The following is a 26,943-nucleotide window of genomic DNA, read 5'->3' as shown; positions in this document are numbered from 1 at the left end:
TTTAGATTTTATCAAGACATCGTAAAAACGCTGAAAAGAGAACTTCAAACAACCATGACCACGCAGCGAAGTGAAAACTAATAAATTTAACCGATCATTTTATCATTGTTAGATCTTATACAGTGCGCTAAATCAGAATATTATTATGGCGGATAAACAGGAGAAAGGTATAACTTTTGAATTTTAATATTTATTGTTCCTTACAACTTCAGGTGCACAATGGGTATATAGTTTAGTGACATCTATTTTCATATTGCCGTCGTCTAACAATAACCTACATTACACAATGCCAAAACAATTACAGTTTTTATTAAGATTAGTAGTGATATGTTTGGTATATATAATTGCTTTTAAAGTCATCATGTCTTAGCATGTTTTTCTAGATGGTTTGTATGAATCCTCTGCACTACAGACGCCAAGTATCTACGAACTAACTGAAATTGCCAATGAGCTGGGACTGCATTGTACAGATGGGGAATTAGAACACTTACAAGGTATTAATATATAAATGTTCAACATATACCAAAACTATTTGACTTACGTTATCTGAAATAGTACATGCAAGTTGATTTTACCAGGATTAAACTGCACGACTGTATGACAGGAATGACCTTCTCATAAAACAAATTTCATTTTCTTGAATTACAGAGCACATGTCTGCAATTATAGAAAGTAGTTACCAAATCGTAAACGATCTTGTGACACCTACACTTCCGGTAAAATATCCAAGAACGACTGGTTATAGACCGGAACCAGAAGATAATAAGTGCAATGCATGGTATGGAATGGCTTCATAATGAAAAAATGCTCTAGAAAATATCATGGTTATGCATGATTAGTTAAATTGCTGTGAAATGTGATTGGTTTGTTCATATATGTCACAGTTAGAACAAATTAATTGTCAAAGATACACACTTTTCATTTACATCATACAGTAATATACTTTAAATTCCGAGAAAATGTCAATAAATGATAGATAAAAGTTCCAATTCCATTTAAAAGAATAATCAAATCATAATATACATAATTGTATTTTCACAGATAACAAACTAAGTTTGATGCGTCTCTCAAACGGTATTTGTAACATGTGTAAATCTCACAGGGAAACATTAATACATTTATTCTGGGAGTGCGAAAAAGTAAAACCAATCTGGAAATATATTCAAACAATATTAGAAGAACCATTTAAAATACTGAATATTAAAAATGTTTTTTCGTTTGAAGACATTGCTTTTGGACTTTCTTCAAATGATGTTAATTTAATCAACACGTTTATATTCGAGACTAAATGGCACATTTGGAAATTTCGGAATTTTCATAAATTCAGAGCTGAATTAGAAACCCATTCACTTAAGAATTTAAAAATTTCAATAACCAACACCGTAAGACAACAAATACAGTATCAAAACACGACTAATGAAAACCAACAAGTGGTTTATTATATAGTAAATACAAAATGTTCTGTTGAAAAAGAATAATAAAAAAGAAATTAATGTAAGATAATCTGAATTTTTGATTGATAATCAGCACTAACATGTTCAAAGTGAAAATAATGTTGAATGTTAATGTTTCTAATATTTCAACTTTTCTTCTAATTCACAAGATTATAAGAAACAAGTCAACATTCATATACCATATGTGTGGTATACAAATACCATTATAAAAACTTTTTTGTATATATGTCAGAGTGCATCATCATTGAAAAATAACGATTTTCAAGTACAACGAAGATCTTGGATTGCATGCCACAAATCTTGATTTTTAATGTATTTTCTTTCCTTTCGTTGTGTATTTATTGAAACTTATATTAATGACATGTTTATGCTGTTACTGTGATTTTTTTCTCTGAAATATCAGCTAGTTAATTGTTGAAATGAAACTTAATTCTGAATCATGTACGATAAGATATTTGTAAGCCTGAAAACATTTAGTCAAAAGAAACTTCGTCAAATTTTACTTGTCATTTCGTTTCGAACAAGTTCTATTTCACTAGCGAATTTAAGTAACTATTATCTTTAATTACTGAATTTATTATTCAAATGTTTGTATGAATTGGTAATTTAATGTCTTCTTCTATGTTATTGTCTTGTAAATGTTCTTACCTTATAAAATAAATGGAGTTATCCTAATAGGGAGCCCGAAAAAAAAATCATAATATACTCGATTGGAAAGCTTTGTGTAGTTTTTAGGTCTCGCGGACGAGAATACACAATGCGAAGTCATTGTTTGTGTTGTTTTGTCAAAGTTTAACAGTAAATAAAAATAAATCCATTTTATAAGTTCATAGTCTACATATTTAAGTTCATACATTTTTCCTACAAATAGAATTATTGAGGTTTCTTCCTTGTGAAAAATCAAGAACAGAAATGTATAAAACTGACAAATGATCCCAAAACGTGTTTCCACAATAGAAAATATTTTCAGGTATTGGAAATGTGATATAGTCGGAGCGTCTGATGGTATCCTTATGGGTAAGTCTGTGGGCATCAAAGATAACGTATGTATTGCTGGTATTCCCATGATGAATGGATCAAAGATAATGGAAGGATTTGTACCTGATATTGACGCTACTGTTGTTACCAGGATACTCGATGCAGGTAAGCGAATACAGACATATACAATACAATATATATTTGTGTCAAAGACATTGTTTGTGTACCTGGTGTTCCCATGATAAATGGATCAAAGACAATGGAAGGATGTGTACCTGATGTTGTCGCTACTATTGTCACGCAGGAAGAGATAATATAGAACTGTTTGAAGACAATACTGTGTAACTAGACATGCTACATGTACTAGAAGTTTAGTGTATATAGAAGAAAACAAAAATACTGAAAATAATAGATCTACAGCAGTGAAAAATTTGCCAATTTATTATTATATTGCATGCACATAAAATAATTAATTCACCTTAATCATTTATTATCATTAATGCTACTGCCACACGTTTTAATACATTATACAACTACAAAAGAAATATTACATAGCATGTACTGTTTTTGTAGGTGGCCGTATTGTCGGCAAGACCAATTGTGAACACTTGTGCTTTAACGCTAGTAGCTGGACGAATGATACTGGACCGACATTGAACCCTCATGACAAGTCGAGATCTGCGGGTGGTTCAAGCTCAGGAAGTGCAGTGGCGGTAGATTTTATAATAAGCTAGTTATAGAAGATGTTAAAAATAAATGTAATTAGAAATTCATTCAACATTTATTCATAAATGACGTCAGGAAAAAGGTCCATATAAGCCACCGGCTTTCGATCCTATCCTAAGCGTATTTCAGAAATTGTTAGATTGTATACAATTTGTAATGTATTTCGCTAATGAAATATGTTTAAACCAAATGACGTACTGGTGGTTAAAGGAAGAAATCAAACATGACTTCTGGTGAATTTTGATGTCAACTGATAAGGCATAGCAATATATTTAGCAGCGACATGAGCATCTGTATTCTTCATTCTTCCATTTTTCTTTTTAAACTTGCTAATTATCAAAGTAAGAAAACGTTATTTACGTGTATTTAAGCCGAACAATCTAACATATCAGGTATGGAATGGTGATGTTGATATGGCTATTGGCGGAGATCAGGGAGGGTCCATACGTATTCCTGCATCATGGTGTGGTATTGTTGGGCTTAAACCCACCTGGGGCTTGGTACCTTACACGGGAGTTGTTCCAATAGAAATAACATGTGACCATGTTGGACCGATGGCTAGAAATGTTCACGATTGTGCTCTTTTGTTAGAAGTAAGTTTATTTATTTTTCATATCTCATTTATCATAAGTGCGGCATATATTTAATTTTCAATTTGATCTTTCTAAACTGTACCTATATATAATATACTCTCCTTACGTTATACGAGGTCTAATTTTGAATATTAAAGTCATTCATTTTCGTATAAATGCTGGCATTTAATTACAAGTTTACATTTCCCAATCCAGGTAATTGCTGGCTTCGACGATGGACGTGATATGCGACAATCTAAATGCTTGAAGGTTCCGAAATATTCACAATTTGTATGTACATCTTTATAAACCAGTACTGAATAATGAGAATCAAAATATGTGTCTTGAAAGTTATCATATTTCCAAATTAAGTTACACTAACATTCACTCAACTTAGGGATACCACTAATAGACATTTTCGAATTAAGACAAAGTGGACTGTGGACTGCTAGGAAGATCGATATTTCAAGGGGATCATCTCAATATAATTTAATTGTATCCTAGGAGAAGCATGCCAATAATGATTGCTTATTACACCACCTCTTTGCGGTGTGGGATATAGTTATGGCTTTTTATGTCTGTCAGCAAAAGAGAAAATGTATGTTACAAATATCGCAAAAAGTATCCATTACACTTTACTGAAATGTTCTTCAACATTAGAAGTTGTGCATGTGAGAAAAAGATGTCAAGGTAAGAGAGTGTGATCACCTTGTGTCCGTTGCCGTCGTCCGACGTTAACAAGTTCGCTTTGAGCACTCCAGAGGTCACAATTCTGGCCCAGTCGTATTGAAACTTTATCAGTATGTTTGTTTTAACAAAATTTCAACAGAGTTTGGAACAGACTGGTCAAAAGCAGGCCACTATGTCTCTAGATCGCTAACAAAGATTTTTCTGTAATTTGACATAGTGATCTAGTTTTTAATCCCAGGTAACGCGATATCTAAATTGTTCTAGACTTCACGAAGACAAATATTCTGACTAATTTTCATGTAGACCTAAACGAACATATTGTATCTATAGTTGGAAGAAGATTTAACCGAGTGATCGACCTAGTTATTGACCCAAGATAACTGAATTTTAAACTTGACCAAGATTTTATAAGAAGACAAAAAGTTTAACCAGTTTTTAATGTACATCAGATAAAGAATAAGCTCTTAAGAGTAATACGAATGTTTTTCTATGCTAAGACCTAGTGTCCTGACTATGTATTCCAGATTTTAAATTTACCCTATTTTAGATTTGTTCTACAATTAAAAAAGATAAGTATTATATGTGTCGTGTAGAAAATATGGCATCTAAAATGTTAAGAATGTTTTTCTATGATTAATTCACTGACGCCAGATGACTAAGTTTTAAACTTTACCTTAATTGATTAAAACAGACATTGACATTATGGCCATGTTTCGTACAGATTAGTTTTAAGCGTGTTAAACAAGGCTTTTCTATTATTTATACCTAGTTTTTAGACGTAATTTCAAACTTAACTTACATCTTATAAAGCCAGATATTCTTACCCGGATTCAGTAGATCCAGTAGAAAATACTGCCTCCAGGGTGTTAACAATACTTTTCCTATGATATAACCCCGTGCCCCAGTTTTTAATCCCAGATAATCTAGTTTCAAACTGAGTCTAGAATTTTTGAAGTAAAAAACTTTATATAGGTTTCATAAAAATCGATTATAAATGATAGTTTTAACAATGTTTTTCTATGACTTCAACTTGTGACATTAAGTTTTCACCCTTGATAATCAAGTTTAAAACTTAAAGCAGATTTAATAAAGGCAAACATTTTGACCAGGTCTAATATAGATCCAGTAGACAAAAAAATAGAATATAGAGAAAAAAGACAGGTTTTTCTTTAATTTGACCTAGTCAACCATTGTTTGAGCCAATATGATGAAGGTTCAAAATATGCCAAGAGTGTCTTAACACAAACATTCTGACTAACTTTCACAAAGATTGGTATAAAATTGTAACCTCTTAAGTGTTAACACTGAAAGCAGTGAAGTTGTTAACAAGGGACAAAAACACACGACGGACACAGTGTTACCAGAGTAGCCCCCATGAGCATATTGTCCTCATATGTGCTAAAACCTCGAGCACTCAACTCTTTACTTTGAATATCATTCCTGTGCAATTTCATGACGGTCGTTCAATACTTTTGGAGATATGTGAAACACATTTTTTTCAGAAAGACAGATGGATGGACAAACAGACTAATTAAAATCTATATCCTTACCGCATAGTGATGGCATAATAAACAGATCTTATTATCGTTACACGCATGTTTCCCTACCGCACATAATATGTTTAATTTTGTCGAAATGATACTCTTAAAAAATTATTTATTATCCCAGGTGTTCACAACCCACTTCGTCTTAATTCACAAATGTCTAATTATCTATTCAGTCGAGCTAGTTATGTTGAAGTGTTACAGGAGAAAAAAAATCCTCTCGAAAGTGACTTGTATCAATTAAACTTCCAGATAAACATTAATTGATTAGAGCGAGGATATGTCACACCCTATCTAGCTCACTTCGGATATACGAGGGGCGTTCAATATGTAATGTTTCTCCGTATGTAGTTCCGTAACCGCTGGTTATTTTTAGATGCGGTTTTCAGCACATTATAGAGCAATTTACTGGGAACACAACGCTATATAAATTATAAAAATCGGCAGGTTCAATGTAAAAAAAATATAGTCATTTTAGTGAAGTGTACTCAAGTATACTGGACCATAATTATAATTTAGGTCTGTCCTTGGCATCCAGAGTCTCAGAAAAATAGAATAACTTGTAAAATCACAAAATTCTATCATTTTTCTACGAGGTACAGCAATTTGTGATGCGTTTGCGTTTGTTTTAAACTATTTATTGCATTTTTAATTTTACAACACAACTAAAAAATCTAAACTCGAGGTTGATTGCATCTGGAATGGGTGTTGAAAGCGATTAATCAAAGTTGTAAGAACTAGTTTCGCAGTCGAGAATTAAGATACTAGTATCAACTTAAACTACAAGAATTTTTAAACGATTATTATCGCGCCTAACAAAATTGCAGAGGCTTATTGTACACACCTTATCATTTTTCGAGAAAAAAATATACACACTCAATTTAAAACTGTTAAAAACTTTTTTATTTTAGTTTTCATATGTTTTTTGTGAAGATCATGATTTGTTTTATATGTTTAAACTGAAAATTGAACTATAGTTCTAGTTGTTGAATAGTAGAATCAAAGAATTGCTTATTACAATCTCAATATTTTGGACATAAAACTGTCCAGTATACCCGAGTACACCTCACTCAAATGACACTGTGTTGCCAATAAATTGCTCTATAATGTGCCGAAAACCGCATCTAAAAATAACAAGTGGTTACGGAACTACATACGAAGTAACATTACATATTGAACCTCCCTCGTATCTCCTCGGGAAGCTATATTCAGAGCACCATTTCGTATATAGCTCCCTTGCTAAAACTGGAGCTATGAACGGAACACATTTAACTTTGTTCCGTATATAGCTCCTCTCGGTGTTTTATGCAACATGGACCACGTGGCTTATTTAAGACATTTTTAATATTAGATAGTGTAAAATATTTCACACGTGATGCCTTTATTCTAGTGCAATTTGCCAGTCAATATTTGTGGACAGTTTTGGGACTTTGGGGAAACTACCTTTTTTCGTAAAGTCCGGCAAAAAACTAAAATCTTCAGGTACACCTAATTAACGTTTGTTCCAAATTTGATAATTCTGTCACATAGTACAGACGATGAGTGCCTGTCACAGTATGATCAAGAATGTATATGGACTTGAGGGTCATAACTGCTAGACGAGATACAAAACTTTAAATCCATGTTCCTAACTTCAATTGCCAGTTGTTATTTTTCTTGTACAGGTTGGTGATTCTTGGTCTAATTGTATCCGTTTCCGGGACTATGTACCTACACACTCTCACTATCTACCGCTATCTCATACGCATAAATGGTACAAATTTATAAATCCCCTTCCGTCTCCCAAGTGGTGTGGGAAATGACACTCTGACAAATAATTGTTTTCTATTACTCGAGCAGTACTGTTATAGTATTTGATTTTTCTATGTAAATGGAGTCATATTCGGGTTTGTACATGCTTGCGTTCGCATACAGCTCCTCTGCCTCAAGGAGCTATAAACGTAAACTTGTTTCGAATACAGCTCATCCGGAAGCTATATCCGAAGGTATTCGTCTAAAAAGAGATCAAAATGTAGAAAGTACATAGACTGGGTTATTCGTTAAATCCAATATGCCGTCTCCATATAGTTATTTTTTCTTTTGACTTTGTTAGATTTATTAATATGCTCCATTTAGTCCGTTTCTTTAAGCAATTTAGCCCACTGTTCTTTTACAGCTTGATGGCAAACTTGAGGGCTGGAAGATTGGTTTGGTGACTGAGGGTTTCATAGGTTGTGACAGTGACGTTGAGTCTATCGTAAGAGAAGCGGCCAAACAACTGGGTAAAGCTGGGGCTGAAATGGAAGAAGTATCTGTGCCCATGCATACACATGGTCAGTTATATAAGTTCTATTTCAATTTAAAATGAAATGCGCCTGTTTATATCTGAACAATGTATGGTGAAAGTTGACTTCCAGTTTGAGAAAAGTTCCCGTGATAATCAGCTGCTAATACTATGGCATGTTTTTAAGGGCATTACATGTTAACCGTTATTGTTGACCTGTAGCTTATTTACCGATTTATGGCCTGCTCTCAGTATTGGCTAATCAGACAACAGGAGTGTGCTTTTATAAAAAATGATACGCATATTTGAGGGGATTTTTTTTCAAAATTAAAATACTTTTCAAATTACACTATGAATGTAAACTTAAAAATATGAAGAAGTAGGACCAAACCAAGAGTGAGTCGTAAAATAATATCTATCGTTAAATGATAAAAGTTTTGCTTTTGAATTTATTATTTTGCACTTATTTTTTTATAATGACGACGCACACTGTACAGTTATTGCTGTGTCACCTCTTTTGGCTGATGAAAGGCCAAATAGAGGATCTTCAGAAAAGAGAGATTATGATTTATGTAGTGATTCTTTAGCATTGAACCCCACCCTATTCCACCAAAAATAGTTTTACAGAATGGCCTTACAAATATATATATTTGTATCAATTGTTTATTCAAATACTTTCTCCATTCCTAATGTATATACGTATACATGGTTGTTAAAAGTAGTCTTTCTGTCATATTATCGTTGTTGTAAATATATAAACATCTCTGGGTTCATACCATAATGGGACACATGAGTTACGGAGTATTATGCAGTGATTGCTAAAATTAAAAAAGAAAAGAATCGAAGGAAGTTACAAAATGACGTGCATAAACTTCATTCAGTGATGTACCTTATAACAAAGTTAGTACAGGAAATTTTATATGTTTCAGTATAAACTGTAAACCACAGTCATTCAAAAAGTGGAAGCAAATAAGAAAAATTTGTTTAAAAGATTGATGGCAGCAAAATACGAAATTTTCTGAAACTATTTATTACTAAATTACAACACAAGAGAAAAATATAGAGACTTCATGATAATTCAAAATGTTTCAGAATTTAAACATTGAAAAGACAACGCTTGTGGCCATTATATCTAGAACAAAATAATTTGGATTTATGATTTTCAAGGCATATATTGTATATACAAACACTCATTATTTTTTCATTTGATATACATTGTAGAAATTTGATAAACACAAATGTTACAGTCTGTGACGATCAAACAGTTTTTGACTGAAAGTACAGATTATAGGATAATTGTTGTGCACTGGTGCTGCATCAGATTATCAACATGTTTTATCACTTGTTTCAGGAAGTCAAATATCTTCGTGTCTTGTGTAGGGTCATTTGAAATTTTTATGCCATTACACAATGTATATCACAGAGGTGACGAAAACAATCAATTAAAGAAAATTAAATACATTGTGGCCCATGTACTTGTGTATGACAGCAATTCTACTCCGAAGTAAATTTCGATATTATGCATAAAAAATTAAAAAATGTAACGGCCACACATTTTTTAAGCATTTGGCAAAATATATGAATGTGTTTTACCAGAAGATTTTGTTAAGTGGAAGAGAGTTATTGGGGAAGACTTCCATTATATATTATATATCATAAGTCGATATTTTCAGATTGCTACTTAAACATGCATTGTCGTATACAGTAAACTCCGTTTATTGCGAACTCCCGGGACAAGCAAATTGTGTTCGTTATAGCTGGAGTTCGAACAAGCTCGCTTACTTGTATATAACGTTTAGGTGAAATACTTTGACTACGTCATATCCTATGTTTTGTATATGTACGATAGTTACAAGAGTATAATAGAAGTAGAAAACAGACACAACGTGTTGTACACTCATTTTAGTATTAGTGTCCCATATCCAGCCGACACTGGTGCCGTGACGAAACAAACATGAACATAGAGAAGTTGCGTTCGATCCGAGAGGGACATTACAGAGTTATTTCGAATCAGTTAGCAAAAATCGAAGCGTCGAAGGAGAATGCAAATTGGAAAATTCAACATGACTATCGATGCGACATCGCAGAGGCTAGAGGTAATCAATCACTTAATGAGAAGATTCTAGAAGCTACAGAAGTTATTCAAGGATTTGTCCTTACACACGCAAACTACATTCAAGCAGTTGATTTGTTCAAAGAGATATTTGGACAGTCTCATAAAATAATTCATGCATACATACAAGCTTTGCTTAATTTACCAGCCCCAAGTAATACGCATCAGAGCATGAGAAATTACATAGACAAATTAGAGGCCTATATTCGAGGGTTAGAGTCGCTTGTTCAGTGCCAGAGTACGTACGGAATCCTATTAGCACCAGTCATAATGGATAAACTTCCGTCGGATGTACGCAAGAATTAAGCGCGAGAACATGGTAGTGATAATTGGCATTATGAAGATTAACGGAACGCTTTATACCGCGAGTTGAATATCATGGAAGTGGGGCAGGCCCAAGAAGCAGCAGATTGCTATGGACCAACAACCTCTTTTTTCACGAACACACAGTCCAAATCCAAAACCGGAAATAGACAGAAACCAGCATACATTTCGCGCAGTGATCAGAAACAGTGTATTTACTGCAAAGAAAATAACCATGCCAACGACTGTTCAAAGGTCCCGGATGTGAAAGCCCGTAAAGACATTAAGAAGAAACGTGTGTGCTTTATCTGTTTGAAAAACCATCATGTGGTAAACTGCCGTTCGAACTTTCGATGTTTAAAATGTAAAAGGAAACACCATACTAGCATTTGTGAAAATGGTACAGATGCCAAAGCAAATATTGGCACTAGCAACGCCGTACAACATATTGCAGCAAGGCAGCCCGCCAGCCAGCCTGAGGAAGCCATTTTGCATTCTACGTTTGAACCCCGACCAGAAGTTTTACTGTAGACCGCCGTTGCAGAAGATTGTGCTGGAGATGAGTATGCACAGAGTCAGAGACACCTAGAGACTACAACCATATATTTACTTATAGATGTTGGAGCCAAGATTCCACTTCAAGTGATGATCGTTCCGACAATTGACGTCCCCTTACGGAATATTCCGAATTCCGTCCTGTCTTTACCACATCTGAGAAATTTGAAGTTAGCACATCCCGTGATAGATGAAGACTAGTTTGATATTTCATTATTGATAGGAGCTGACCATTACTGGAGCATTTTAGGTAACCAGACGATTCGAGGTAACGAGCCTACAGCCGTAAGTTCGAGCATTGGTTATTTTTTGTCAGGTCCAGCTGAAACAACTAGTGTTATGACACAGTCTTGTTTATCACTAAATGTGATGACTACAGATATAGACCGATTTTGGAAACTAGAGTCCATTGGAATAATTCCCGAAGACGACCAACGTGAAGATAGATTACAGACATATCAAGAGAATGCTATCAAGTTTACGGACTAAAAGTATGAAGCTAAACTACCCTGGAAAGAAGACCACGTCCACCTCCCTACAGACTATGAAGTAACCAAGAGAAGAACCGAATCCCGGATAAGACAACTACTCAGATGCTAGAGAAGTATACAGAGATACTACAAGAACAAGAGAGAAGATATTTCATAGAGAAAGTTGACGAGAATGAGAAATTACCCCCGCAAGTACACTATATTCTCAACCATGCAGTCAAGAAAGATTCCGCCACCACACCCATTCGTATAGTGTATGAATGCAGTTGTAGAGAATCGATTCATTCTCCCAGCTTGAACGACTGCCTTGACTCAACCCCACTCTAACTGAATGACCTACCACAAAATCTAGTAAGATTCCGACTTGGACAGTACGCAGTAACAACAGATATACAGAAAGCATTCCCGTATGTACGCCTACAAAAAGAAGACAGAGATGTGACAAGATTTTTATGGTTGAGTGACCCGAGTAATCCAGATAGCCCTTTATCAGCATACAGATTCAAAGCAGTTTTATTCGGTCATCTTGCTCCCCATTTACACTACTCAAGCATCTTGACAACAACGCTAACAGCTGGGTCAGCAGATTCCTGAAGACAGACTTATACGTAGACAACATATTATCGAGTTTCCAAACAGAAGATGAAGTTTTGAGGTACTTCCGAGACACAAGAGATCTGATGCAAGGAGGATTCAACCTGAGATCGTGGGCATCAAACAGTCAATGCTTGCAATTAGCTGCTACAGAAGAAGGTGTCCTTAACAGCGACAAAGTAACAACAATTCTTGGCATGCTTTGGACTACCGATACAGACGAGATATCATACCCGCACAGAGATATTCAAATAACCCTTAATGTGACTAAACACTGACAAGTGTTCGAGACGTCCATAACCGCCATCTACATACGGGAGAGAACGCTACCATAACTTACTTACGTCATAAGTACTGGATCCCTTCCATACGCAGATGTGTCCAGACAGAGATACGAAAATGTTTTACCTGCAAAAGAATTAATGGTAAACCATACCCAGTCCCAGATCCCCCACCCCTACTGAAATTTCTACTAGAAGACAGCGCCCCATTAACGGTTACAGAAGTAGATTTTACCAGTGCATTACATGTAAAAGATCAACGTGGAAATATGAGTAAAGCGTACGTATGCCTTTTCACGTGCGCTTCTACCATTTACATTTAGAAGTGGTCCAGAATTTGACTGAAAGTTCATTCATGCAAGCGTTCAGAAGATTTTGCAGCAGAAAATCATTACCACGCATAATGGTTTCTGACAATGCAGCTACATACCAGGCAGCGTCAAGGCATCTGCATCAATTATTCGATTCCCAGTCCAAGAAAGAAGCCCTCAACCAAGAAGGAACACAATGTTATTTCATCCCGGCTAGAGCCCCATGGTACGGTGGATGGTGGGAGCGCCTGATAGGTTTAACCAAGATCACGCTAAAGAAAGTTCTCGGGCATCGATGCATTAATTTAGAAGAACTTCAGACGATAACCACGGAAGTAGAAGCTGTACTCAACGATCGACCGATTACATACGTGTTGTCAGATGATTCAGATCCACAACCGTTAACGCCGACACACTTATTGTTAGAAACATAAATGTAGTTTCTAATATTTGTTGTATCTGACGCTATTTATTTGACGTCTGTTTGGCGTCTTCAGCCACGTGATAATTTGCGGCGTTCATTGACGTCAACGTCATAGTTGTTTATACTTCCGCCCAGACTTTGAAACGTTAACTGAACTGAACGTTAACTGTGGACATAAATTATTCTGATGAGACTTGATGAGAAAGAGACCAAATTCGGTAACTAAATACTGTTTAGTCAATTATTTATTCAAAGCGTAATTATTGAACTCGAAGTTATGATATCGAATTTGTTAAATAGCATAAAATGAATATATAGACGTTAAATTTAATTTTCTGAATGATTGGATAGTGCAAGCTTTGTTGATGTGAAGTATGTTCAAAAGTACATCAGTTGTTTATATGAGTATATGTATAATTGGTGAGCGTTGTATGAATATTGTTTGTATGTTTGTATTTGCAGAGAATCGCTATATCTAGAGAAATAAAAGAGTAAAGGCGCATCTCTCGTTTAGTCACTGAGTTGATCCAAGTCCCAGAACAATTCTCGAATAGTCGAATAATCGAATGCTCGAATCCAGCGGTTGATGTAGATCCACTGAAGAAACAGTGACGATACCATTGGATACAAGATGACTCTGAAAATAAAACCTTTCAAGGACTTAAGCGGTCAAGGTCAGCACAATGTGCGCAACTGACGAAACTGTATAAGGAGTTGGAGCAATACATGATTTCTCATGATAATGATGATCTTGTTGAAAACTTGTATGTGAAACTGTGCGACAAATTCAACGCTTTCAAGAACATACATTTAGAGTGCCTAGACTTATGTGACGAACCCGCCGATTGTGAAAATCTAGAACAATCCTATGAGTGTTATCATAATAATTTCACAGAGTTTCAGGAAAGATATGAACAATGGAAGTCATCGAACCAGTATAATGAAAATGACGAAATTTGTAGCAATGCGTCATCAACGTGTAAAACGAAACTTGCGAGTTCCAAAGCTAAACGTTTGATTGCTGAGCAAAAGTTAAATTCTCTTAGAAAAAAACACGAGCTTGAACTGGCGCGCAAAGAAATAGAAATTAAACAGCAAGAACTTGAATATCAGTGTGAATTAGAGCAAGCGCGTATTGAAGAATCGGTCTGGCACGAGGCATTGGAGGAAGAAACTGGTGAGCACGTGCAAGATTCGTCATATGTGAAGCAGACGACAGTAAATGATTTCACTTCCGGTCATGAACAGTCTGATAAGAACATAAGAAGTGCACACGACGACTGTGTAATTATAAATACACCTAACAACACTCATTTGGTAACGGAGCAACGTAAGAATGGATCAATGAATCAGAACGCGCATCCATCTGAGAATGTAGTCACGAGGGTTTTGAGAAATACAGACACTAATGTTTTGAGAAATACAGACACTAGCATAGAATCAGCTTTTCAGTTGCTGGCAAATACGTTACAAGAAGGATTCAACTTACCAAAGCCGGAGCTCCTGAGATTCAGCGGTTCAACATTGGAATACTGCAAATTTGTGAATAACTTTGAAACAAACATTGACTGTAAAGTTCGTGACGACAGGTTACGACTTAGTTACTTGATACAATACTGTGACGGAGAGGCAAAGAGTGCAATAGAAGACTGTGTACTACTGAGTCCAAGTGAAGGTTATAAACGAGCAAGAGACATTTTGTACTCACGGTACGGTAGGCCACATAACATTGCTAGAACTTATGTAGATAAAATTGTTAATGGTCATTCCTTAAAGGCATCTGACACTAATGGTCTTTCAGATTTAGCACTTGAGATGAGAAAATGTGAAATTACTTTGTCTCAGTTAGGATTTAAGTCAGACATAGATAACACAGACAACTTACGTCGCATTGTTAGACGTTCGCCTATGCACGTCCGCGGTAAATGGGTAGATATTGCACACTCAATTACTGAGTCTGGTAGGGAACCGGGCTTTTCAGATCTAGTGAAATTTGTAGAAGAAAAGGCTCGAATCGCCACTTCCCTATATGGCCTTGACCTTGCAAATGAGAAGAGTCATGGTAAGATTGTTGAAGATCGAACCTTTAAGTCAAAGCCAAGTCCTGCACCTCGTAGAAATAATGCTGTCAGTTTTGCTACGAATAGTGCAGTAAACAATTCTATGTATAAGCCGTCACGTAAGTGCTATTGTTGTTCAGGTAGTTGTAAAGATTTAGCTTCATGTACGAAATTTACAGCCATGAATTTAAATGACAGGGAACAGTTTGTAAAAAAGAACAGACTTTGTTTCAATTGTTTAAAGGGCAAACATTTTTCTAACGTTTGTAGAAAACCTACTGGGTGCAATGTAACAGAATGTAAATCTAGACACCACTTTCTTTTACATAGTTGGGTAGATAGTAAATCTGATCACACAGATCAACAATTTGTCGTAAATTGCGCAACTAAAAGCGGATCTTATGTGAAGAACTGTTTAGGTATAATACCTGTACTTGTTAGAGGTAAAAGTGGGACGTACTGCAAGACTTATGCTCTGCTTGACGAGGGAGCTGACCAAACATTATGTGATGAACGCTTGTTGAAAACGCTGAACCTACCCTCCAAACCTGTGACGTTCAAGATGTCTACAGCAAGCTCTTCCGGTATTATCGTCGAAGGACAGGAAGTTGAGCTGCACGTGCAACCGGCGTCAGGTGGTAACGACGTTACGTTGAGAAAAGTTTGGTCAGTGAAATCTCTTCCAGTATCAACTAGATCTGCTGCGAAAAACGCTGACATCCGAGATCTACCATATTTATCTAAGATAGAAACCCCTGAAATCGACTCTAGCTCTGTGATGCTTCTTATTGGAACAGATGCACCACAGGCACATATACCCTTAGAAGTGCGTTCAGGCCGCCATGATCAACCCTACGCCATTAAAACTCAACTAGGCTGGGCAGTGCGTGGACCTGTTACAGACACTACAACACAGAAATCAGCTAATGTAAATTTTCAGCAGTCAGCTGATGTATTGTTACAACAACAACTTGAGAAAATGTGGACTACGGACTTTGATGACAAAGTGAAAGTAGAAAGAAATTCAATGTCTCTAGAAGACAAGAAAGCTTTAAACACTATGAACTCTTCGTTGAGATATGAAAATGGACATTACAAACTGAAATTACCATGGCGTGACGAGAAAGCAGTAATGCCTAACAACTTGACTCTTGCGCATGCGCGACTCGAACATTTGAAGAGGAAGTTAGCACGAGATCAAGAGCTGCATAAAATGTACACAGCATCAGTAACTGACTATATCCAGAAAGGACATGCACAGGAAGTAACACACATTGAATCTGATAGTAACCGCGTGTGGTACTTACCCCATCATCCTGTGACGAATCCTAATAAGCCCGGAAAAGTGAGAGTTGTATTTGACTGTGCCGCCAAATACAAAGGAATTTGCCTAAATAGTCAACTTCTACAAGGACCCGACTTTATGAACAGCTTGGTCGGCGTTTTAATCAGATTTCGTCAAGAGCCCGTTGCTATAGCAGCCGACATCGAGGCTATGTTTCATCAGGTCCGTGTCGAAGATTTAGATTGTGATGCCCTACGGTTTCTATGGTGGCCTGACGGGGACATGACTCAACAACCTAGATGCTATAAGATGCTGGTACACCTATTTGGCGCGACCTCATCCCCAAGTTGCACAGCATATGCATTAATACGAACAGCGACGGATAACGCACATATGTATAAACCAGAGGTAATCAACACCATTAAAAGAAACTTTTACGTTGACGACTGCTTAAAATCAGTTTCTTCTGATGAGAAAGCAATCGAGTTAGCCGCAGACTTACAGTCATTGTTAAGGAGAGGAGGATTTCGTCTGACGAAATGGCTCAGCAATAAGAGATATGTCGTTGAATCTATCCCAGAGTCAGAACGAGCGCCATCTATAATGAATCTTAGCAAGAGCGGCAGTTTGCCAGTAGATCGTGCCCTCGGTGTTCAGTGGAATGTAGAGAAAGATGAACTCAAATTTAAAGTGAAAGTAAGTGAAAAGCCAATAACAAGACGCGGCATCCTTTCCATCGTCAGTTCCATATTTGATCCCCTTGGACTGGTAGCACCAGTAACTCTACGTGCAAAGGCTATAGTACAAAACCTATATAGACAGAAGCTTTCATGGGATGATCCTATCCCTGAAAAAGATACGTACGAGTGGAAACAATGGTTAGATACTCTTCCATATTTAGAAGCTGTCTCTGTGAGAAGATGTTTTAAACCACAGGACTTTGGAACATTAAAGAATGCCCAGCTACATGTATTCTGCGACGGTTCTCAACTTGGTTACGGCGCATGCGTGTACTTGAGATTAAAAGATGAAAAGAACCTGATTTCATGTTCTCTGGTTGCTGGAAAATCACGACTAGCGCCAATAAAACAGACATCTATTCCAAGACTTGAACTTTCAGGAGCAGTTGTCGCTTCCCGGCTTTATACGCTAGTAGCAGACGAACTAGAAATAAACATTGACAGTGTGACATTCTGGACAGATTCTATGATTGTCCTTGGATATATTAAAAATGAAACCCGGAGATTCAAAACCTTTGTTGGAAATAGGGTAAGTGAAATTCATGATGTGACGTCACGAGACCAATGGAGACACGTAGATACGGCTTCCAATCCAGCAGACGTCGCTTCTAGAGGAATGCATGCCAGTGATTTTAAGACAATGAAATTTTGGATGCATGGACCTGAATTCCTTCAAAAAGATGAAAGCCATTGGCCAAGCCACCTAACTAAACCTGAATTAGACGACGACGACACTGAGCTGAAAAAAGAGGTTGTCGTCAACACAACTAGTGCAGTTGAAACCATTCAAAGTATAATAGATAGATACTCCAATTGGACGAGGCTGAGAAGGGCCGTTGCTTGGTTACTAAGATATAAGGCATACTGCAGACGTAAACACTTAAACCACACCTTGGGACTGAGTGAAGGTGATTTAAGCACCAATGAACTCAACATGGCGGAACATACCATATTAGCGTTGGTTCAACGTACGTCGTTTACCGATGAGAGAATATGTCTACAAAATGGGAATTCTGTAAGAAAAGACAGTTGTTTAGCATCTTTGAACCCGATTATACACAATGACCTGATCAGAGTACAAGGACGCTTACAATGCGAATATCCAAGCAAATATCCAGTCGTACTACCTAGCAAACACCATGTAACAAAACTAATAATAAAACATATCCACGAACATAATGGTCACGTTGGAAAAGAGCATGTACTTTCTATGTCACGTGAGAAATATTGGATTCTACACGGACCTAGCGCAGTGAAGAGTATTTTGAGATGTTGCATCCCATGCAGACTACAACATACACCGTTAATGACCCAACAGATGGCGCCCTTGCTTGACGAGCAGACAACACCGGATATGCCACCATTTTCCCATATTGGAATCGATTATTTCGGACCATTTATTGTGAAGACAGCTCGTGCACGAGAAAAGCGTTATGGTTGTATTTTCACGTGCCTAACGTCGCGTGCGGTACATTTTGAAATTGCTCACAGTCTATCTACTGATTCCTTCATATCTGCCTTTCAACGCTTTCAAAGTCGACGTGGACGCCCACGGAAAGTCTTCAGTGATAATGGAACCAATCTTGTTGGAGGTGAAACTGAACTACGAAAATCATTGCAGCTATGGAACCAGTCCAAACTCAGTGGATTTTTTGCTCAGAACGACATTGAATGGCATTTCAACCCTCCGAACGCAAGCCATATGGGAGGAGCATGGGAACGTTTAATTCGTTCTGCTAGAGTTATATTGAAATCTCTCGTCCGAGAACAACTACTTAACGACGAGCAGCTGCTTACATTAATGGCTGAAACAGAGAAAATACTAAATGACAGACCTTTGACACCCGTTAGCAGTGATCCAGAGACCCACCAGCATTAACGCCGAGTATGCTACTGCTAATGAAATCAAACCAGTGCTTACCTGTTGGTATATTTAAGAAGCAAGATATATACGCAAAACGGTGGTGGAGACAAGTGCAGTATCTCGCAGATGTATTTTGGAAACGATGGTTGAGAGAATACTTACCACTACTTCAGAAACGTCAGAAATGGCAACGTAAAACTGTAAACCTGAAGAAAGATGATGTAGTTCTTGTTGCCGTTGACAACGTTCCCAGAGGACAGTGGCCACTAGCCCGAGTGGTTGACGTGAATCTTGGTAGAGATGGCCTAGTTAGAAGCTGTGTGATCAGAACTAAATCAGGTCAATTAATCAGGCCAGTTACTAAACTGTGTCTTCTTGAGGCTTCAATGTAAATTTGATCCTAACTTTTTTCGAAGCTAAATAATAATTATAACAAACAAGTAAGAGCCAAGTTTTGTTGTACAAATTGTTATAAATGCGCTACTTAGGAATTGTCTTTATGAAGCGTAGATAATTGTTTTTTGGTTAGATTTCGTGCACCTTGCATAGATTAATTAATTACGTGAAATATGTCATCAACTTAAGAATTATTGGTTATTGATAAAGCATGGAAGTGTAATGTTTTGAAAAGTTTATTTGTTATGAAATGTATGTAATTTCATAGTGGGGACTGTTAGAAACATAAATGTAGTTTCTAATATTTGTTGTATCTGACGCTATTTATTTGACGTCTGTTTGGCGTCTTCAGCCACGTGATAATTTGCGGCGTTCATTGACGTCAACGTCATAGTTGTTTATACTTCCGCCCAGACTTTGAAACGTTAACTGAACTGAACGTTAACTGTGGACATAAATTATTCTGATGAGACTTGATGAGAAAGAGACCAAATTCGGTAACTAAATACTGTTTAGTCAATTATTTATTCAAAGCGTAATTATTGAACTCGAAGTTATGATATCGAATTTGTTAAATAGCATAAAATGAATATATAGACGTTAAATTTAATTTTCGGAATGATTGGATAGTGCAAGCTTTGTTGATGTGAAGTATGTTCAAAAGTACATCAGTTGTTTATATGAGTATATGTATAATTGGTGAGCGTTGTATGAATATTGTTTGTATGTTTGTATTTGCAGAGAATCGCTATATCTAGAGAAATAAAAGAGTAAAGGCGCATCTCTCGTTTAGTCACTGAGTTGATCCAAGTCCCAGAACACTTATTATACGGCCGGCAGGTGAAGAGTTTACCGACGAAGAATGTACCAACAGAATCGGTATCAGATCCAGCAGTTGGCAACCGTTCCAGTATTACCAGACGAGCCAGTGTCCAGAAGGAACTAATCGATCACCTCCGGGAACGGTGGCGCCACGAGTTTTTGTCGGCGTTGCGCGAGTATCACCGAGTGACGGGTAACAACAAGCAGACTATATCAGTAAGTGACGTGATATAGATCCATAATGACACACCTCGTGCGCGGTGGCGATTAGGTGTGATACACGAACTTATATATGGGAAAGATGGACTGATCGTGCAGCCAAAATAAATATCGGTGCGACCAATTATAAAACTGTATCCGTTGGAAACAAAGTGACTCCGTGTGTATCAGTAAAAGACAAAGTAATTTAGTGTGCATTTATGTGAAATTTCATTGTAGAGAGACTTTAAGATTTCTAATCGTGAGCTTAAATAGAGATGAATTTTCATATCAGTGTTATCAAATGAGTGACTTTAATATGATTGATTTGATGATGATATTTTAAGTTAATAAGTAACGCAGTAATTCATTGATAATTTTAGTTTTAAAGTAATCAACCTTTCATAAATTTTAGCTTTAATATTTCATGATAATGTGTAAGCTTCTGTGATTTATCATTTCACGGCCCCAGTATGTTGGAAATAGCGCGCTTACTTGTATATAAAGTTAACGTGAAAGACTTTGACGCCAACGTCTGCGTAATGTTGCTACGTCATATCCTATGTTCTGTATATGTACGATAGTTACAAGAGTATAATTGAAGTAGAAAACAGACACAACGTGTTGTACAGTCATTTTAGTATTAGTTTCCCGTATCTAGCCGACACTCCTCATAATCATTTTTGTAACTATAAAGGTAAAGTTTCTGGTTTAGCTTTGGTAGCCGGCGAAAGTCCCCATCTGGAATGGGTGGAACAACGTATTTCCAGCCGAGCCCACGACAGGTGTCATAATTATCTCCCCAGCATCCAGTCTAGACCTATACTACTTGAAATAGAATCAATTAGGTCAGTCTCCCACCACTGAGCACTAGTCGTGATATCGGTTGCTACTGAAAATCGAACCAGGACCGCTGGCGTTACCGTCTAACCTGCTTATCACTGCGCCACTGACTCTGTACTTGTTGTACCTACAAAAATGAAGTGTAAAAATTGGGACATTATAAAACGTTCCTTATACCCGCTAATTCGTTATAACCGTGTTCGTTATAAGTGAAAATTCTTGTATATATTCTGTCCTGTTCATATTTACGCTTAAAATGGTTCTAATTCACGTGGAGAAGTTGTCTGTTTCTTGTCAAGATAAAGTTAATACCAGTATAGTATTTACTCAAATAAATGATTGTTAAATGAAAAATTGATAGATAAACGGCATAAAATCGAGAAAAACAAATGACAAAACTTTGTACAGTGAATACATGTAATGATATTAATATTAATTTGGTTTGACCTAATGATATTCGGCAAAATCATGGAGGTTTTTATTTAAAAAACAATACAAGAAATGTTTAAAATATCTAAAACATACTTTTTCGGAACACTCGATAGTCTTATTTATCCAGTCACTCGTGGACATCGGTTAAATACAAATTTCTATTGTGTCTCTATGGTATTGTAAAAGAAGTATGGCATGTCTGGTGTCTACTACAGACCCATTAAGCGTTCTATATATTATTTATAGACTTCTTCAGAACAAAGAAGCCGGTAGGTATGTAATAGATATTGTTCAAGGAATAGGTCTCCACGGTGCTTATAGACCCGCGAAGGATTTGTGAACCAAGCGAGCGTAGCAGACCTATTCCAAGAATTATAACTGACTCACTTACATTCTCTTTAGTTTTAGCTTGTTCAGATTGGTTTCTAATATGTAAATCGTTTGTTACATGTATGTAAAATTAAAAACAAATAATTAAGAGAATAAACAAGACCATGTGTGCTTCATTTAATTGGATATTATCAATTTAACAAAATGCCCAACTTGCTACGCACCTGCAAATATATTTGTCAGCAATTAGGATATGGCATTTATCTTGAATGAAATGTCTTGAATGTCTAGTCAGCTGGTCAGAATTTGACACGAATGGTATTTTATCAGTTGTTGGACATCTTTGAAGAAACTGTAAGTTTATTTAGTTCTTTAATTTGCTACTTAGATATGCATTACTGTATTACATGTATTAAAATAAATTCATCATTACATTAATGCAAGAAATGCGTGTCATCCGCATCACGCAAGCCAGTTAATGGCGCGTGCCCATGTCGTTACACACAAATCGGGTTACTGAGTTTTCTTGTGTATATTTTGATAAAATAGGTTTAGCAGGCTGGCCAAATCTCCCAGAGGTATATCATCTCGGCAAATAGATTTTATATGAAATAATTGTAAGCACTTTCCCAGAGATACGGAAACTTTTGTGTTTTTTCTATTGTTTTTGTATTTCCCCGATCCGGGCAAAATAATCCAGTCGAGGTAAAATACCCCGATCAGGCCCTCGCCAAGACGGCAAAACGAAATGTGTTACAAAAACTGCACGCACACCAACGCGACATAACGAAATGTCATAAATCAGCCACCATAGGATCAGGGTATTTCAACTTGCTCGTGGTATAACGGTAACTGTCTAATGGTCTGGTAATTAAAAGGGAATCGATCCTACCGACTTTCGCCGCGAAGCGAGCGACGAAAATTGGGATCGATCCTTCTACGGTAACATGTGATGTATACCGAATGAGATATACTATCGAAATTAAAAAATGTGTCCTTCCGGCACGTGCACAGAGCGTCAGACTTCGGATTTATTGGAAGAATACGCCTTTTCCTTGTGCGTAATAAGCGTCCATATAACTTGTCCGAACCGCAACGTCTTGCACATCAGTACAAATATGGGCAGTATTATTCTTTTATTCCAAAATCTACTTTTAAATTGATACAAACGCATATTTCTGGGCAAGCTGATGGACTGTAACGATTCCCGATTGAGGCAGTGGTTTATTTCATATTACTAATGACAATAGGATATTTTTGCCATATCTCTTTCAATAACTACAGTCAGACGCTTTTATAACTTATTTGATCTCGATTAATTTCACTATTCAAGTACATGTATGTTACTGTATTTCAGGTCTTGCTATATTGCTGTCGATCTGTACAGATGGGGGATACCAATGTATGGTCCGTGGAACTGGTAAAATTTGCACTCATAGGCGAAGCTACTCCGCTCTAAACCGAACTGTAGGGAACTACTTTTAAATCATTAATATTCGTGGAGGACTAAGTTTCGTGGATTTAGTGACTCCAAATTTAATCCCAGCGAACAAGTATAATTCCCATTCATTTTATGTTCAAAAGTTGAAATCCACGATTTCATATCCCTACGAAATTGCGGTTTGGACCAAAACCACGAAATTTCATGCCCACGAAATTAAATGATTTTACAGTATTCATATAGAGAATTTATCGGTTTATAAGTTGAATATCGAAAGAATTATTAACCATTGTAACAAACATTCTATCAGAATTATATTTCGTTATCCCAAGAGATATAAAAAAGGGACTTGTAATTTTAAAGTTCCTAGTTGTTCAATACTATCCTGTTATATAGCACTATTTCTTAAGTAACACATCCTGACAAGATTGTTTATTGATTGTTTTTCCCATTTGATCACAGACTTTACTTTTTAGACATGAATGCATTCTCTAGTTTTCCAGTACCATCATCGGTCGGCTATTCGAAAAGCGTTATCACTAATAAAAGTTAACTGAAACAATACAAACATCCCAAAAGTGCATAACGTTTTGAAAAGGAAAAACAAAGCTATGGAGTCATGTCATCACAGTGGTTATTGAGACACCAACTTACATACAAAAAATAACTCCGAGAAAGGGTCATAGCTTAGCAAAAGTGTAAAATATAGGTATGAATATAGTATGTTAGCACGTGTGTGAAGTTTCAATCCATTTCGACTAGTGTATACCGATATACCAGAGCTTACAATAAAATACTCAACCAAATATGGACTTGGACGCGGACTCAAAGGTCGGCTTTGACGAATAGGTGAATTCAAAATAGCCACTATTTTAAACATTCAACAAGTCGAGCAATAAATGAGCAGTTTCTAACCATATGTATTCGTTATCAAATGTTATATTTACTTACTTGTAATAGAAAGAGTTTTTTTTACTTTGCAAGGTGCTGGGTATCATTACAAAGGATATTATGCAGAATCTGTGATGAAACATCTGTTCAGTGGATACAAGAAAGAGGCCAAACAATTGTCAGAAAATATGAAGTATGCCTGCCTTTGTGGCAAGTACATTGACAAGGTTAGTCCAACTTGGTTTGTTTAGGATAAAGCAGGAAATGAGAATCTATATTCTTTCAAATTGTGCATAGTTGTTGACAATTTAATCATAAAATATAATACTTAAATGTTACATAAATATCATAAAAATGTACACTTTGTCTTTTCCAGAATTACGGAAACAGATTCTATGGACGTGCACAGAACCTGAATATGCAACTTACAAAAGCTTATGATGAGGCCTTGGCAAACTATGACGTCATCATAATGCCAACATTGCCTTATAAAGCACCCCATTTACCAACAAAATATTCATCATACCAAGGTACCGTAAACTGGCTTTCTTTTCCTGTCATATTCAACGGAATAATACAGCCGTTAAACACGTTTTTCATATTACTTTCTTCTTTAATTTTCAGAACGCTTCCTAAATGACCACGGTACGTCGAAAAACACAGCACCATTTGACTGCACGGGTCACCCGGCAATTAGTATAAACGCAGGAAAATCACAAGGGCTTCCAATTGGAATGATGATTGTTGGAAAACAATTTGAAGATACCAAGGTCCTTCAAGCAGCGTTTGCATTTGAACAGTTGCAAGAGAAATTATTCCTCTACTGATGAAAATGTATAAATATAAAAGAATAAAATGTGTGCAAACATACTGCATGTCTTTCAGATAAATGTAGTTCTTGTCTTTTCTTCTTTCCATTTGGTTCTGGCCAGAGAATTCAAATGTTTTGTATGACAAAAAATAAAGGATTTGTGTATGGTAAGACACCCATAGATAAAAGAAGAAGGATATCAAACTACAAATGAAATGCTAAGGTGATATCAATGGTCAGTAAGCTATTATGCAAGTACAGAAAATTTGATTATACAAATAAATTTAGAAGGACAAACTCATTTCCAAATGCAAAAGAAACGACAAAAACAACAGATGTGCTGACTTATCTGAATAGTGCTTAACTGTTTTATTTGATTTTTATGGTATTATTTTAGTTCTTTATTTCTGCCCCTTTCCCATATTCCGAGACTTCCATTTGATCCGCTACCCTGACCCTGTTACACTTTCAACATTTGCCCGTTTTCGAACGTTTATGCTAGATATGATAAATCAAATTGAAGTAAAACTGTAAAAAAGTAATTATTACACAAAGCATCTAACCTCATGTCATACAGTGAACAAGATTTTTTTTACATACAATAAGTTTGTTGGTTTTATTGTAATGATATTATATTTTTCTGTTATTTGTATAAGCTGCTGTATCTTATATGAGTCTGGGGATAATGAGCTAAAGGCGCGTGCTAATATGGTTACTTCTTTTCGCCGCTGTATCATATATGAGTCTCGGGATAATGAGCTAAAGGCGCGTGCTAATATGGTTACTTCTTTTCGCCGCTGTATCATATATGAGTCTCGGGATAATGAGCTAAAGGCGCGTGCTAATATGGTTACTCTTTTCGCCGCTGTATCATATATGAGTCTCAGGATAATGAGCTAAAGGCGCGTGCTAATATGGTTACTTCTTTTCGCCGCTGTATCATATATGAGTCTCGGGATAATGAGCTAATGGCACGTGCTAATATGGTTACTCTTTTCGCCGCTTTATCATATATGAGTCTCGGGATAATGAGCTAAAGGCGCGTGCTAATATGGCTACTTCTTTTCGCCGCTGTATCATATATGAGTCTCGGGATAATGAGCTAATGGCGAATGCTAATATGGCTACTTCTTTTCGCCGCTGTATCATATATGAGTCTCGGGATAATGAGCTAATGGCGCATGCTAATATGGTTACTTCTTTTCGCCGCTGTATCATATATGAGTCTCGGGATAATGAGCTAAAGGCGCATGCTAATATGGCTACTTCTTTTCGCCGCTGTATCATATATGAGTCTCGGGATAATGAGCTAAAGGCGCGTGCTAATATGGCTACTTCTTTTCGCCGCTGTATCATATATGAGTCTCAGGATAATGAGCTAATGGCGCGGGCTAATATGGTTACTCTTTTCGCCGCTGTATCATATATGAGTCTCGGGATAATGAGCTAAAGGCGCGTGCTAATATGGTTACTTCTTTTCGCCGCTGTATCATATATGAGTCTCGGGATAATGAGCTAAAGGTGCGTGCTA

The 26,943-nt window shown here is 36.5% G+C and overlaps 1 protein-coding gene across 1 annotated transcript; it reads left to right on the top strand.

Annotated features, from left to right (window-relative positions):
• The first annotated feature begins 387 nt into the window (after positions 1 to 387).
• Positions 388 to 25,473, top strand: LOC123530182 (amidase-like). The gene is made up of 11 exons (XM_045310925.2): positions 388 to 494; positions 649 to 778; positions 2,425 to 2,597; positions 3,006 to 3,145; positions 3,551 to 3,751; positions 3,947 to 4,021; positions 8,120 to 8,276; positions 23,627 to 23,689; positions 24,695 to 24,828; positions 24,978 to 25,131; positions 25,226 to 25,473. Exons 2-11 carry the CDS (start codon positions 654 to 656, stop codon positions 25,426 to 25,428), a joined length of 1,425 nt encoding a protein of 474 aa, XP_045166860.2. The 5' UTR covers positions 388 to 494; positions 649 to 653; the 3' UTR covers positions 25,429 to 25,473.
• The last annotated feature ends 1,470 nt before the right edge of the window (positions 25,474 to 26,943 follow it).

The sequence above is a fragment of the Mercenaria mercenaria genome, chromosome 13, assembly GCF_021730395.1.
Source record: "Mercenaria mercenaria strain notata chromosome 13, MADL_Memer_1, whole genome shotgun sequence".
Classification (NCBI taxonomy): domain Eukaryota; kingdom Metazoa; phylum Mollusca; class Bivalvia; order Venerida; family Veneridae; genus Mercenaria; species Mercenaria mercenaria.
This window is presented reverse-complemented; position numbering and strand designations above follow the sequence as displayed.